Consider the following 16742-nt stretch of genomic DNA (forward strand, 5'->3'; position numbering starts at 1 on the left):
ATCACTGTACTGCTAAGAAGTATTGCTGTCCTATTCAGTGGCGTAAGTTCACCCCAGTCGCCCGGAGGCATGATAAATGTTGGTGCTCCCCCCCACATACTGTATACACACACACCCTTCATATGTAGCTATCCGGCACTCATGTTGAACAGTAGTAGCGTGCTCAGGTGCCTTTCCCAATAGTAATATAGATACACATACAAAGTGGACGGCACTCCAAGTCCGTCATCACAATAGACACCAGCATACCTTGATAGCACACCTACAGTACTCCCTCACCCACCAGCGTGTCACAATGTGTATGCTTTGGCGCAGTGGTGTGCCGATATACAGTATATATATAAAAAACACACAAACACCTCTTTCACTTAAACACACTCACAAACGCCACTTTCACTTAAACACACACACGCCTCTCACTTACACTCACGCCTCTTACTTACACACGCCTCCTTAGCTTAAACACACACGCCTCTCACTTACACACACGACTCTCACTTACACACACGCCTCTCACTTACACACACGCCTCTCACTTACACATGCTTCCTTCACTTAAACTCACACACACATGCCTCCTTCATTTAAACTCACACACACACACACACACACACACACGCTTCCTTCACTTAAACACACAAACATGCCGCTTTCACTTACACATACACACATATGCCTCTTTCACTTAAACACACACATGCCTCACACACACACACACACACACACACACACACACACGTCTCCCTTAGACGCACACACGCCTTTCACTTAAAAACACACACACAAACAAAAACAAATACATGCTTCCTTCACGTACACACACACCTCACTTAAACATGCACACATAAAACACAGTGCTGCCAACATTTATTAAAGACTCCCCAGCACCCCTCCCCTTTCCAACTACACACATCCCCACAGTGCAGCTTGAGGCAAGTGCTGCCAGTGCCTACCTGCTGCTATCAGCCCAACGGAAGAACAGAGAGCTTCACTCGGCCAGCTCATCTGGAAGGGCCTGGCAGGAGCTGCGCTCTGGAGCTCCCCCTAGCTGTAGCCACAGCCAGCTCTCTGTATATACTAGGAGGCAGCTTCCGTGTCACTGACACGAAAGCTCCTCGCAGCGAACGATCTTCAGGGTCAGGCAGCTGGAGACAATGGAGGAGATCTGCCCCCTTGAGGTCAGGAGCCCGGCGGCAGCAGACTCCACTGCCTCCCACAGTTCTGCCCCTGGTCCTATTACAACTTTCTCATAAACCACCACGTCCATGTCAAATAAAACAAAGGTATAATTACATTACAATATCATTTAAAATGCTACTTACATGCATGACTTTCAATAAACCGATCGTGTTTCATTGCTCCTAAAATCCTGCCAAATCGCCTCATTGTTTCATACAGCTCTTGAACATCTTTGGAATACCTTCTTTCCAGAACTAAATAAAATCAGAAAGGATTGTGAGTTAATGAGCATGAATGAATGGAATCAAAACAGAGCAAGTGATTTCACTAGTAAGTGCAAAAAAACTCCTGTTTTCTCCAACTTTCACTAGGGACACGGACGGCAAGCGCTAAGTAGCATGGAACAACCTTGCAACCAAAATTTAAATCCCTAGACGCAAATATGTCAATCCAATAGAATTTGGTTAAGTTATGAATAGAAGAGCAAGTGGCTATCCTGCACAACTCTTTCACTTGAATCCCCACGGCGCCAAGACATCAAATCATACAGAGTGAAATAAGCCGCAACCTGGTAAGGAACCTGCTGGCCCCAGCAATATAAGCCCAGTTGAGTAACAGTTCAAAGCAACAAAGAAATCATAAATTTTGAAGCCGCCCAACCCCGATTTTGAGAATAGTAGTGGACAGATGTGTCATCAGTCTTTCCAATGGCAGAGGTATGGCAACTGGTTATGGTCCAGAGAACATGGACTAAAACCAAAGAGCTACAAGCCTCACCCTCAATGTAAGAACTATCACTTGAGAAAATTGGCTTATTTATGTGGGACAGAGAAACTGCCTTTGGTAAAAATAAGATTTTACTTACCGATAAATCTATTTCTCGTAGTCCGTAGTGGATGCTGGGGACTCCGTCAGGACCATGGGGAATAGCGGCTCCGCAGGAGACAGGGCACAAAACTAAAGCTTTAGGATCAGGTGGTGTGCACTGGCTCCTCCCCCCATGACCCCCCTCCAAGCCTCAGTTAGGATACTGTGCCCGGACGAGCGTACACAATAAGGAAGGATATTGAATCCCGGGTAAGACTCATACCAGCCACACCAATCACACCGTATAACTTGTGATCTAAACCCAGTTAACAGTATGACAAACGTAGGAGCCTCTGAACAGACGGCTCACAACAAATAACAACCCGATTTTTTTGTAACAATAACTATGTACAAGTATTGCAGACAATCCGCACTTGGGATGGGCGCCCAGCATCCACTACGGACTACGAGAAATAGATTTATCAGTAAGTAAAATCTTATTTTCTCTGACGTCCTAAGTGGATGCTGGGGACTCCGTCAGGACCATGGGGATTATACCAAAGCTCCCAAACGGGCGGGAGAGTGCGGATGACTCTGCAGCACCGAATGAGAGAACTCCAGGTCCTCTTTAGCCAGGGTATCAAATTTGTAGAATTTTACAAACGTGTTCTCCCCCGACCACGTAGCTGCTCGGCAGAGTTGTAATGCCGAGACCCCTCGGGCAGCCGCCCAGGATGAGCCCACCTTCCTTGTGGAATGGGCCTTGACAGATTTAGGCTGTGGCAGGCCTGCCACAGAATGTGCAAGTTGAATTGTGCTACAAATCCAACGAGCAATCGTCTGCTTAGAAGCAGGAGCACCCAGCTTGTTGGGTGCATACAGTATAAACAGCGAGTCAGATTTTCTGACTCCAGCCGTCCTTGAAATGTATATTTTCAATGCCCTGACAACGTCCAGCAACTTGGAATCTTCCAAATCGCTAGTAGCCGCAGGCACCACAATAGGCTGGTTCAGGTGAAACGCTGACACCACCTTAGGCAGAAACTGAGGACGCGTCCGCAGTTCTGCCCTGTCCGAATGGAAAATCAGATATGGGCTCTTATACGATAAAGCCGCCAATTCTGATACTCTCCTGGCTGAAGCCAGGGCCAGTAGCATGGTTACTTTCCATGTAAGATATTTCAAATCCACCGATTTGAGTGGCTCAAACCAATGGGATTTGAGAAAATCCAAAACTACATTCAGGTCCCACGGAGCCACTGGGGGCACAACCGGGGGCTGTATATGTAGTACTCCTTTTACAAAAGTCTGGACTTCAGGAACTGAAGCCAATTCTTTCTGGAAGAAAATCGACAGGGCCGAAATTTGAACCTTAATGGACCCCAATTTGAGGCCCATAGACAATCCTGTTTGCAGGAAATGTAGGAATCGACCCAGTTGAAATTCCTCCGTGGGGGCCTTCCTGGCCTCACACCACGCAACATATTTTCTCCAAATGCGGTGATAATGTTGTGCAGTCACCTCCTTCCTGGCTTTAACCAGTGTAGGAATGACCTCTTCTGGAATGCCTTTTTCCTTTAGAATTCGGCGTTCAACCGCCATGCCGTCAAACGCAGCCGCGGTAAGTCTTGGAATAGACACGGTCCCTGCTGAATCAGGTCCCGTCTTAGAGGTAGAGGCCACGGATTTTCCGTGAGCATCTCCTGAAGTTCCGGGTACCAAGTTCTTCTTGGCCAATCCGGAGCCACGAGTATCGTTCTTACTCCCCTTTGCCGTATAATTCTCAGTACTTTGGGTATGAGAGGCAGAGGAGGAAACACATACACTGACTGGTACACCCACGGTGTTACCAGAGCGTCCACAGCTATTGCCTGAGGGTCTCTTGACCTGGCGCAATACCTGTCCAGTTTTTTGTTGAGGCGAGACGCCATCATATCCACCTTTGGTTTTTCCCAACGGTTCACAATCATGTGGAAGACTTCTGGATGAAGTCCCCACTCTCCCGGGTGTAGATCGTGTCTGCTGAGGAAGTCTGCTTCCCAGTTGTCTACTCCCGGAATGAACACTGCTGACAGTGCTATCACATGATCTTCCGCCCAGCGAAGAATCCTTGCAGCTTCTGCCATTGCTCTCCTGCTTCTTGTGCCGCCCTGTCTGTTTACGTGGGCGACTGCCATGATGTTGTCCGACTGGATCAACACCGGCTGACCCTGAAGCAGGGGTTTTGCCAGGCTTAGAGCATTGTAAATTGCTCTTAGCTCCAGTATATTTATATGAAGAGACATCTCCAGGCTTGACCATACTCCCTGGAAGTTTCTTCCCTGTGTGACCGCTCCCCAGCCTCTCAGACTGGCATCCGTGGTCACCAGGACCCAGTCCTGTATGCCGAATCTGCGGCCCTCTAACAGATGAGCACTCTGCAACCACCACAGAAGAGACACCCTTGTCCGTGGCGATAAGGTTATCCGCTGATGCATCTGCAGATGCGATCCGGACCATTTGTCCAGCAGATCCCACTGAAAAGTTCGTGCGTGGAATCTGCCGAATGGAATTGCTTCGTAAGAAGCCACCATCTTTCCCAGGACTCTTGTGCATTGATGCACAGACACTTTTCCTGGTTTTAGGAGGTTCCTGACAAGTTCGGATAACTCCTTGGCTTTCTCCTCCGGAAGAAACACCTTTTTCTGAACCGTGTCAAGAATCATTCCCAGGAACAGCAGACGTGTTGTCGGGGTCAACTGAGATTTTGGAAAATTCAGAATCCACCCGTGTTGTTGCAGCACTACTTGGGTTAGTGCTACTCCGTCCTCCAGCTGTTCTCTGGACCTTGCCCTTATCAGGAGATCGTCCAAGTAAGGGATAATTAATACGCCTCTTCTTCGCAGAAGAATCATCATTTCGGCCATTACCTTGGTAAAGACCCGAGGTGCCGTGGACAATCCAAACGGCAGCGTCTGAAACTGATAATGACAGTTTTGCACCACGAACCTGAGGTACCCTTGATGTGAAGGGCAAATTGGGACATGCAGGTAAGCATCCTTTATGTCCAGGGACACCATAAAGTCCCCTTCTTCCAGATTCGCTATCACTGCTCTGAGTGATTCCATCTTGAACTTGAATTTTTGTATGTACAGGTTCAAAGATTTCAGATTTAGAATAGGTCTTACCGAGCCGTCCGGCTTCGGTACCACAAATAGCGTGGAGTAATACCCCTTTCCCTGTTGTAGGAGGGGTACCTTGACTATCACCTGCTGAGAAAACAGCTTGTGAATGGCTTCCAATACCGTCGCCCTGTCTGAGGGAGACGTTGGCAAAGCAGACTTTAGGAACCGGCGAGGGGGAGACTTCTCGAATTCCAACCTGTAACCCTGAGATACTACCTGCAGGATCCAAGGGTCCACCTGTGAGCAAGCCCACTGTGCGCTGAAATTCCTGAGTCGACCCCCCACCGCTCCTGAGTCCGCTTGTACAGCCCCAGCGTCATGCTGAGGGCTTTGCAGAACCCTGGGAGGGCTTCTGTTCCTGGGCAGGGGCTGCTTGCTGCCCTCTCTTACCCCTTCCTCTGCCCCGGGGCAGATATGACTGTCCTTTTGCCCTCTTGTTCTTATAGGACCGAAAGGACTGCGGCTGAAAAGACGGTGTCTTTTTCTGTTGGGAGGGGGTCTGAGGTAAAAAGGTGGATTTTCCGGCAGTTGCCGTGGCCACCAGATCCGATAGACCTACGCCAAATAATTCCTCCCCTTTATACGGCAATACTTCCATATGTCGTTTGGAATCCGCATCACCTGACCACTGTCGCGTCCATAAACTTCTTCTGGCAGATATGGACATCGCACTTACTCTCGATGCCAGAGTGCAAATATCCCTCTGAGCATCTCGCATATAAAGAAAAGCATCCTTTAATTGCTCTATAGTCAATAAAATACTGTCCCTATCCAGGGTATCAATATTTTCAGTCAGGGAATCCGACCAGACCACCCCAGCACTGCACATCCAGGCTGAGGCGATGGCTGGTCGCAGTATAACACCAGAATGTGTGTATATACTCTTTAGGGTAGTTTCCAGCCTCCTATCAGCTGGATCCTTGAGGGCGGCCGTATCAGGAGACGGTAACGCCACTTGTTTTGATAAGCGTGTGAGCGCCTTATCCACCTTAGGGGGTGTTTCCCAGCGCGCCCTAACCTCTGGCGGGAAAGGGTATAATGCCAATAACTTTTTAGAAATTAGCACTTTTCTATCTGGGTTAACCCACGCTTCATCACATACATCATTCAATTCCTCTGATTCAGGAAAAACTACAGGTAGTTTTTTCACCCCCCACATAATACCCCTTTTTGTGGTACTTGTAGTATCAGAGATATGCAAAGCCTCCTTCATTGCCGTGATCATATAACGTGTGGCCCTACTGGAAAATACGTTTGTTTCTTCACCGTCGACACTAGATTCAGTGTCCGTGTCTGGGTCTGTGTCGACCGACTGAGGTAAAGGGCGTTTTACAGCCCCTGACGGTGTCTGAGACGCCTGGGCAGGTACTAACTGGTTTGACGGCCGTCTCATGTCGTCAACTGATATTTGTAATGTGCTGACATTATCACGTAATTCCATAAACAAAGCCATCCATTCCGGTGTCGACTCCCTGGGGGGTGACATCACCATTACCGGCAATTGCTCTGCCTCCACACCAACATCGTCCTCATACATGTCGACACACACGTACCGACACACAGCAGACACACAGGGAATGCTCTTATCGAAGACAGGACCCCACTAGCCCTTTGGGGAGACAGAGGGAGAGTTTGCCAGCACACACCCAAGCGCTATAATATATATGGGAACAACCTTATATAAGTGTTGTATCCTTATAGCAGCTTAAATATATAAAATATCGCCAAAAAAGTGCCCCCCCTCTCTGTTTTACCCTGTTTCTGTAGTGCAGTGCAGGGGAGAGTCCTGGGAGCCTTCCTCACAGCGAAGCTGAGCAGGAAAATGGCGCTGTGTGCTGAGGAGAATAAGCCCCGCCCCCTATTCCGGCGGGCTTTTCTCCCGTAGTTTGTAATATCTGGCAGGGGTTAAATACATCCATATAGCCTCAAGGGCTATATGTGATGTATTTTTTAGCCATAAAAGGTATTTACATTGCTGCCCAGGGCGCCCCCAGCAGCGCCCTGCACCCTCCGTGACCGTTGGTGAGAAGTGTGTGACAAACAATGGCGCACAGCTGCAGTGCTGTGCGCTACCTTCAAGAAGACTGAAGAGCCTTCTGCCGCCGGTTTCTGGACCTTCAATCTTCAGCATCTGCAAGGGGGGTCGGCGGCGCGGCTCCGGGACGAACCCCAGGGTGAGACCTGTGTTCCGACTCCCTCTGGAGCTAATGGTGTCCAGTAGCCTAAGAAGCCAATCCATCCTGCACGCAGGTGAGTTCACTTCTTCTCCCCTAAGTCCCTCGATGCAGTGAGCCTGTTGCCAGCAGGACTCACTGAAAATAAAAAAACTAAAAACTTTTTCTAAGCAGCTCCTTAAGAGAGCCACCTAGATTGCACCCTGCTCGGACGGGCACAAAAACCTAACTGAGGCTTGGAGGGGGGTCATGGGGGGAGGAGCCAGTGCACACCACCTGATCCTAAAGCTTTAGTTTTGTGCCCTGTCTCCTGCGGAGCCGCTATTCCCCATGGTCCTGACGGAGTCCCCAGCATCCACTTAGGACGTCAGAGAAAGAAAGGTTGTGTACGAAGCACTACTCTGTCAATGTGAAACACAAGAAAAGGTGAACGACAAGACTAAGCTCTGAAACTCTCCTAGTAGAGGCAATGGCAAAAAGGAAAAAGTCTTCCACATGAGATACTTGATATCGGCAGAAGTCAGGAGGTTCCAAAGGATCTCACTGTAGAAAATGAAGGACCAAAATGAGGTCAACACAGAGGTGTGGAAGTAACTGCGGTGATTGTACAGTACATGAAGGATGCCATGCATGAATGTTTGAATCTACGCGAGTATGAAAAGGCAATGCTGAAAAAAACAATTCAACAACTGCAACTTCAGAGGACTCAAATGCAACCCTGAGTCAAAGCCCTCCTAGAGGACCAAAAGGACAAGGAAAACACTTTCTCCATGCACGAAATGAGATAAGCCCATCAAATTCAGTGATCATGACCTCCGTCCAAGCCATCAGCATCATCGGAATGACCACCCAGAAGTTACCCCTGGCCCTTAATATGGCGGTCTCAACTGCAATTTTTTAACACATCCATTGTAAAGCGGGGTGAACAATGGGCTGTTGTTGAAGATGTGTTTAGTAGCTTGAGCGCTTATGTGTGTATTGCATGTGAGGTAGATACAATGAATCAAGATGGGAACAATAAAGAAACCGTAATATTAAGTAGAGACAGGAGGAAACATAGAATCAATATTAAGTAGGGACAGGAGGAAATAAAGATTCAATATTGAGAGGAAAAAGAGATAGAGCTAGATAGTTATAGTAGTAATGGTGAATAAGAATAAGTATAGAATAAAGATAAAAATAAATTAAATAAATAAAAATAAAATAAAATCAGTTAATGTTTGCAAGCTCTTTTGATGCAATGGTTGAGGTGAGAGGGTTTTTATCGCGGCTTCACTAGATATATGCAGTCCATACTACCCGTTTGGGTTAAAAGAAAAAAATTTCCCTAGGAGTTGCCTATTAAGTTAAGCAGTATGGTTAGGGTGTGTTTCAGAACAGGCGCTCAGCAGCTATGGTATAGCAGACCTCATGAGATGTCACCACATCTGCAAAACAACAAACACTACCACAAAATCAGAGATCTATGTTTATAACCACAGCGCTTTAACACAAAATTATAGACAAATAAAAATCACCATAACGTCCCTTAATGAAGGTTCCTGTAATGGAGTTCTCAAAGCGAATGTTCTGATGGAATTTCTCCAGAGTATAGTAACATGTAAGGGAATAAAAAATAAAGACCAATGTGTAGTAGATTCCTTTTATGTATCCACAGTTCTTAGTGTATTTTTTATATGATCAAGAGGTGGCTTAGGAGCGTACCCCACTCACACTTTGATTAAGAAGCTATAAGCCCATCAAGGTTTCTTTGCCCAATGCCGTGGCCTCGCCCACTTGAACTACGCCCGGCGTGATGTTTTAGGATGGAAATATATATATAAATGAAGCGTATGCGTTTCACAGCTGCTGCTGCTTTATCATAAATATGAAACGCGTCAGCTGTGAGCCTGTGTGTCATCTATTTACAATTTATTCATCACTGCTTGGACCACCGTGGACCCCACTTCATTGCTAGCATTGAACCATATCCGTGAACTAAGGACTGGACTTTGCATACAAACACGCATAACTGGTGAGGACTTTCATATATAATGATTCAATATTGGAACTGTTAATCCTCCAGCGTCTGAATTATATTTCTCCAGTCCAGGGAGTACGCTATAGCCCCAGGATAATTTTGGTTCTCAGCCAAAAAGGGTCTTATGGAAATATTGGAACAAGCATATGCATTACATATATGGTGACCAGAAGCTATCTACTGCAGTGTTATTTCAATGAGCTTAGTTTTTAACCATGTTTTAGTGATGTTTTTTATGTATAATAAATCATATTGATAATTTGACAATACATCTTAGTAAGCGCTGCCTTATTGCTGTTTTTTCTGTTTGGATCCATTATATAGGTGTGACGAACCTATTCAGGCAGCAGCTATATATACCCAATAAATTGGAGTTACACTTACAGCGCCCTTTCCAACTTAGGCTGGTTTGTTCTCTTTCTTTGCATATTAAATGGGTCCTCCTTTGCACCGGCCTCCCCGCAAGCAAATATTGTGGTGATCCCGAAACCTGACAAAGACCCCACGAAATGCGTCAATTATAGGCCAAATTCATTGCTTAACGTAGACCTCAAAATCTATGCAAAGATTTTGGGAAAATGTTTCTCTTCCTATCTTCCTCACCTAATTCACCCAGACCAAGTGGGCTTCATCCCGGGTTGTCAAGCATCTGACAACACCAGAAGGGCTATAGATATAATTCACTCTATACATAGGCAGAAATTACCCTCTTTGATCCTTGCACTAGACGCCGAGAAGACATTTGACCGCATTTCCTGGCCTTTTGCCTTCCAGGTCCTTAACAGAATGAGCTTTACCAGTAAATTCTCCCAAGGCGTCCAAGCCCTATACCAACACCCTACAGCCACAGTATCTGTTAACCGTCTCACTTCTTCTCCTTTTCAGATTACCAATGGCACTAGACAAGGATGCCCACTCTCCACCCTAATCTTCGCCTTGGTCATGGAACCCCTAGCTGCGAGAATATGTAATAATTCTGACATTATGGGTATACGTGTTGGTCCGACTGAACATAAAATTGCCCTATACGCGGACAATGTTCTCCTATCTCTGGGAAACCCCGCCCAATCTTTACATCCCCATTTGTCTGAAATTGGCCTTTACTCCCAACTTTCAGGCTATAAAATCAATACTGAAAAATCTGAAGTATTAGACTTTTATATTCCAGGACCGACCAAACTAACCCTAGAGGCCTCTTTTACATTTATTTGGCATAGGAAGAAACTTAAATATTTAGGTATTTTTTTAACACATAGACATCACCAACTGTTTCAAGCTAACTTTCCTCGTATTTTAGACCAGATTAAATCAGATTTCCTCTCATGGTCTTCTCACTTCGTTTCCTGGATAGGAAGGATAAATTCAGTTAAGATGAATATACTCCCCAGACTTCTCTACCTTTTTCAGACTCTTCCGATTTTTATCCCGTCCTATGTATTTACATTTTTGAGATTTCAGTCCTCTCGCTTCATATGGGCAAATAGACATCCCTGAATTCGCCTACAACTGCTTCAGCGCCCTACTCATGGTAGAGGACTAGGTATTCCAGATTTCAGAAAATATTATACCGCTGCACAGTTGGCACAATGTGTGCAATGGTGCGGTGCTGGGACAGGGAAGGTCTGGGTCGATATCGAGGCTGCTGAGCTGGGACTCTCTTCCGTTTCCTCTCTTTTATGGATCTCAAGACCTAATCATCCTAAAAGTGTGGTTTCTCATCCGATTGTCTCTCGTTCTTTATCAATTTGGGATGATGCAAATAGAAAACATAGTTTGGCTCCCTCTCCCTCCCCTGTTATTCCACTCCTCCATAATCCGGCCTTTCCTCCGAGAATGCACAATACTGCATTTCTTCCATGGAAATACAGAGACATTCTGTTCCTTAATGATATTTCTAAAGATATAAATTTCCCCCAGTTCTCTCAAATTCAGGATAATAACCACATACCTACTAAACATTTTTTTCAATATTTACAAATTAGACACTTTCACTCTACAATGAAACATACACTCACTAGCAGGCCACTATCTGCTTTTGAAGCACTGTGCCTCAGACGCTCTTCTACTAGAGGACTGATTTCTTTTAGCTATACATTGCTCTCTGATGGAGCAACACCCCCACAACCTCCTCCTTACGAAAAAGCCTGGGAAACCGATCTTAACACTACATTCACTGAGGATGAGTGGTCAGAGATCTGGGACAATGCGGCCTCTAGCTCTATATGCGTCAAGATTAAAGAGAACATTTATAAGTTATTATATCGGTGGTACTATGTCCCCTCCAGACTTAGTAAGATCTATCCTGATACCTTCGATAGGAGTTGGAGAGGGTGTAACTTAGAGGGCTCATTTCTAAATATATGGTGGTCCTGTCCCAAGATAGCTAGCTTATGGAGTGAAGCCGTCAACTTCATAGCAATCCTACTACATATCCCCATTCCAAATGACCCTAAATATTTTCTTTTACCACTAGATATCCCAATGTTATCCAAATATCAAAATAAATTGATGCGTCATGTGATCTCTGTGGTCACCTGCCAAATAGCGAGGGACTGGAAACAATTAACTGCTCCTTCTCTGAACACTATAATGTCCCGCATTTGGTACGTGTACCGTATGAAGTACATGACGAGTATCCTCAATAACTCTTCAAAAAAATTCATTGCCATTTGGTCTCCGTGGATCTCCCTTCACTGGATCGGCTCTCCTTTTGCTATTTATCCCCTTTGGGGTTGTTATATATTTATATATATATATATATATATACACACATACATATACACACATATATATACATACATACATACACACTAGATCATATGATCCTTTATTCCTTTTTGTCAAGGGTCCTGCCCTCCCCCCCCCTCATTCCTCCTTCCTTACCCTCTGTCCTTCTTCTGTCCTCTAACCCTCTTTTCTCTTACTCTTTGCTTCTTTTATGTGTCTTTCTTCAATAACTACACCGTCTAGACGTTTGTTTTTCTTATTTCTTTAAAAATAGATAAAATGGATCACATACAGAAATTTGATAGTATAATATTTTCCAGGTTTATATAGGTGTTTTTTTATTGTACTGGATTGTGAATGTTGGAATTTGTATTATTGATGTTTTGTGATCTTCCAATAAACAAATAAAAAAAAAAAAAAAAAGAGCAACTCTGGGAAAAGGGAAGCCACACCTTGAAAAAGAATCCTATGCGATTTGAAACGTGTTGGAGCTTAGAGGGAAGAGAGGAGAAGCACACCGCTACACTAGAAACAGCACAAGAACCGACGCCTGACACTGCAGCGGCGCTTGCCGGGACGGAGACTCGTCCCCACCTTACCAAGAACTACTGCAGGCGGCAAAGGACAAGCCACATTCTATAGGGAAAGTTTTTTCCTTTAACCCAAACGGGTAATATGGACTGCATATATCTAGTTTAGACGCAATAAAAACCCTCTCACCTCAACCCTTACATGAAAAGAACTTGCAAACATTAACTGCTTTTATTTAATTTAATTTATTTTTTTATCTTTATTTTATACTTATTCACCATTACTACTATAACTATATAGCTCTATCTCTTTTTCCTCTCAACATTGAATCTTTATTTCCTCCTGTCCCAACTTAATACTGATTCTTTGTTTCCTCCTGTCTCTACTTAATATCACTGTTTCTTTATCGTTCCCATCTTGATTCATTGTATCTACCACCTCACATGCAATACACATATGCAAAGCTAATGAGTTGTGTGATCCACCTAGCAATGGTCTGTTTAGTGGGAGCCTGTCCCTTCCTAATTTCTGTAGGTAAGACGATTAAGTGCTTTGTCGTTCTCAACTTCTCCATTCTTGACAGATAAATGGAAATTGCCCTTACTAAACCCAGAGTGTGTAACCGTTTCTCCATCTTGTTGCGTAGCTCAGGTAAAAATGCTGGTAAGATAATATCCTGGGCTTTTCTGCAGCTCCCGGCCGACGTTATATTAACCTCTCTCCCCTGCTTCCTACTGGAGATTTTAGGGGCCCATCACCACCCCTAGAGACCTGCGATCGTCCCCATGTGTGCGCTGCGGAGCCGGCGGACACTGTGCGTGTCCGTGCAGGTTGCGGCCTACGCAGGGAGCAAAGCCGGGACCTCGAGCTTAGACGGAGTCCGGACTGGAAGTTGCCAGCGGCCGACCTGCGCTGCACTTGGTGTCCTCCTGGCACCCTCCCCATCGGCCACCTGACTCTACCCTCTCCTTCAAGTCTCCTCGCTTACCGACGGAGCAGAGCCGCGGAGTAACGTGGAGACTCCTGCGGACTGCGGCCTGCTCCCCCCTGCTAGGGCCGGGACCTCTATTAGGACGCCGAGCCGCCGGACCTCCGGGCGCATAGCGGCGACGGCGTTCTCGTTCAGGATTGGAGCGGCCAGGCCTCAGCCCCACATAGCCCACAGGTGGCCGGGTCGTGGTGGGGTCGAGGTGGAGGGCTGGCCAGAGGAGGCTGGAAACTGCTGAGGGGATACACAGTCCGGCGGCCATCTTTGATTTTATGCTGCAAGCTCCAGTGTGAGAAGCTGGAACCTGGAGAGGAGGCATTGGCATTAAACACCGCACGGCTTTCTAAAAATCCGGTAGGTCACCTCCTCCCTTATTACACAACGTCCCCATCGCTGGGCCTGACACCCGGAGGCCGCAGATACCTATATGCAGACAAGTAGTTCCACTGCTATTATGCTTTGGAAGCTCCTCACTACATATATATAGCTGTTGTGAAGACCTGGGGATGCCCACATCATAGGCTACAGATCACCCACCCTGGCCTGAAAGCTGAATTAGCCCTTCCATCAGCTTTCAGAACTGGGCCCTCACTTCCGGTGGGCGGACCGACCGATCCGGCTGCTTACCCTGGGAGCTCTCCCTTCGGGCATCCCTGTTAGCCCAGACCAGTGGCTCTCCCTGGATCAGTGACCCTGCAAACACACCAGAGGGCCCTGGAGATACCCCGGAGTAGAGTGGCGTGGGTCCCGGCTCGCTCCCCCCTCCCGCTACATTCACCGGAATTCGCACAAGTAGTGTGCACCAGATGACGGCAGCCGTCTTGGGTCTCGTGGAAGGCGCTGACCCGGCTGCCTGAGGGATCCCTGGCCGCTCACAGCACTCCGCTGTGCTCCTCCGCTGGCCCTTTGGATCCCATACCGCTGGCTGACAGCTCCTCTCAACACAGGTGCGTGAAGCGGAGCCCCGCCTCGCAGCTGCAGCGGCCGCAATTCCCTGCTTCCCTGATTGAAATTCAGGACTGTCTGGAGCCTTTTTCCCCCTCAGAGGATACGCAGGGCTCAGACCACATCTACACTGCTCCACTGATCAGGGCCATCACTCGGCTGAAGCTGGTGGCGACGCTGCTGACCTGTCACCCTCCACCTGTGCCCACATAAGCAACGATTTCACATCAACAAACAATATAAAAACAAACGAAAAAACAGGAGGTCTTCCGGGTACCGCGCTGGCCGCTGCCTGGGCCCAGACCTTGTCACAGGTGGATTCCTCTCCCCCACCTCCCTCCACTTCTTACTACACGTGTGCCTCCTTGAAATGCACCCTGTTTTGGCAATTCTACACATATTCCTCATAGTACTTTTTCCACTGGTCACTTCCCCACTCCTCCGGGACTTACCTGCCATACTCCTGAGGGACTTGTAATCTTTTGCTATACACCTACGCTCATTGTGTCCTTTGAGTGACGCCACGATTGGACCACATTACCCACCATGGAAAAATACGTGGCCAAAACGCTCCGCGCGAATAAGAATTCTCAGAACAAAAATAAATCGACGGCCAAAGATAGGGAGCACAGCCCTATTCCACAGGGGTCTCCATCCTCTCCTGGCAGACGAGTCACTGACGACATGGTGCCTACCGACGTCCAAGCTAGTCCATCCTCAGTACAAAGGGCCAAAGAAATATCAGACATCATATTGCCTTTGCTGGACGCAAAATTGGCGCCTCTGATGGAGGCAATCATGTCAGCGGCAGCTCAACTAACCCAACACACTCAACGCCTGGCTGAGGCCGAGGACCGAATATCTACATTGGAGGATGATCAACACACGATTCAATCACAACAACAAACGCACGACAATACCCTAGTGGCCATGGCCGATAAGATCGAAGATTTAGAAAATCGGAATCGCCGGAACAACTTACGCCTGATTGGTCTTCCAGAATCCGTCAGACAGAGAGATCTGCTGGACTTGGTTACTCGCTGGCTCCCCACAACCCTTGATTTGCCCCCCCTCCCCACCTATCATCTGGTGGAACGAGCCCACCGCATCGGCCCTGATAGGCAGTCTTCACAGTCCTCTCAGTCACGTCCCAGACCAGTAATTTTTAAGTTATTAATTATCTTGACAAAGTGAAGATCATGGAAGCCTACCGCAAGAGCTCTGACCTACGCTACAAGGAATCCAAACTACTTCTTTTTCAGGACTTTTCCTTTCAAGTTTCGACACGACAACGGAAGTTCTCCCCTGTATGCAAGGAGCTCTATGCTAAAAACATCAGATTTGCCCTCCTGTACCCGGCAAAACTGAGAGTCTTCCATGCCGGCAAACCACATTACTTCGACACCCCAGATTCTGCTCGGAACTTTCTCAAGTCTCTGTCATCATCACAGTCTGACTCTCGAATGGACGATGCTGATTGACATTTCTAGACTTAAGTATCTCTTTATTTTGTTTCTCTCTCCTTCTTTCCTAATGGATAGCACACTGTTGATTGTTTCTATATGGTTCTTGCATATAGGGTTAAATGGGAATTCTCCCCGCCTGCCGCAGGGATGGTGGGAATCCTTTATTCAATTTCTTCTGTCAGCCTTCTTTCCCTCCCCTTTTTCTAATCAAAACAGAGTTTCTGTTACAGATGGACGGTTATTATTACTGTCTTCTTGGGTTCAAAAATGTAAAAAATGTTATGACTGGTGGCCTATGCTGCACTGGCTACTGTTTACGACCTGCATTACGTAGTTTTTTTTACTGTATGTTTATTTTAACTCCATTTGTTTGCCCGATACATCATTTTTGTCCTCCCCTTGCGTGCTGGGACGGGGGATTGGACTTTCGCTTGTGGCTTCTCCCTCTGCGTTCCACTAGACTGGGTATCGGATAATGCCGGCCCCTAGAGATGCTGAGGCCTCTGACGATGGCTCAAAGACGTCTCTTAAACTGGCCTCGTGGAACGTAAAGGGCCTGAACACGCCAGTCAAGAGGAAACATTTTTTGACTCACCTCAAAAAGTTTCATCCTGATATAGTGTTTCTGCAGCAGACGCACTGGCGTCTCAATGACCCCAATACACTTAGAGATACCTGGGTTGGAGGCTTCAGAAGCGCCTCCTACACTACTAAAGCAAGGGGAGTACTTCTTCTATTTCG

The 16742-nt window shown here is 46.8% G+C and overlaps 1 protein-coding gene across 1 annotated transcript in view; it reads right to left on the reverse strand.

The window, feature by feature from the left end:
• The window catches only part of TADA2A (transcriptional adaptor 2A), a 305603-nt gene that overhangs the window by 90616 nt on the left and 198245 nt on the right, over window positions 1-16742 (reverse strand). The window contains exon 10 of the mRNA XM_063954828.1: window positions 1323-1433. Within this exon, the coding sequence (XP_063810898.1) occupies window positions 1323-1433 (111 nt within the window). The remainder of the gene's footprint in view (window positions 1-1322; window positions 1434-16742) is intronic.

The sequence above is a fragment of the Pseudophryne corroboree genome, chromosome 2 (genome assembly GCF_028390025.1).
Source record: "Pseudophryne corroboree isolate aPseCor3 chromosome 2, aPseCor3.hap2, whole genome shotgun sequence".
NCBI classification, from domain to species: domain Eukaryota; kingdom Metazoa; phylum Chordata; class Amphibia; order Anura; family Myobatrachidae; genus Pseudophryne; species Pseudophryne corroboree.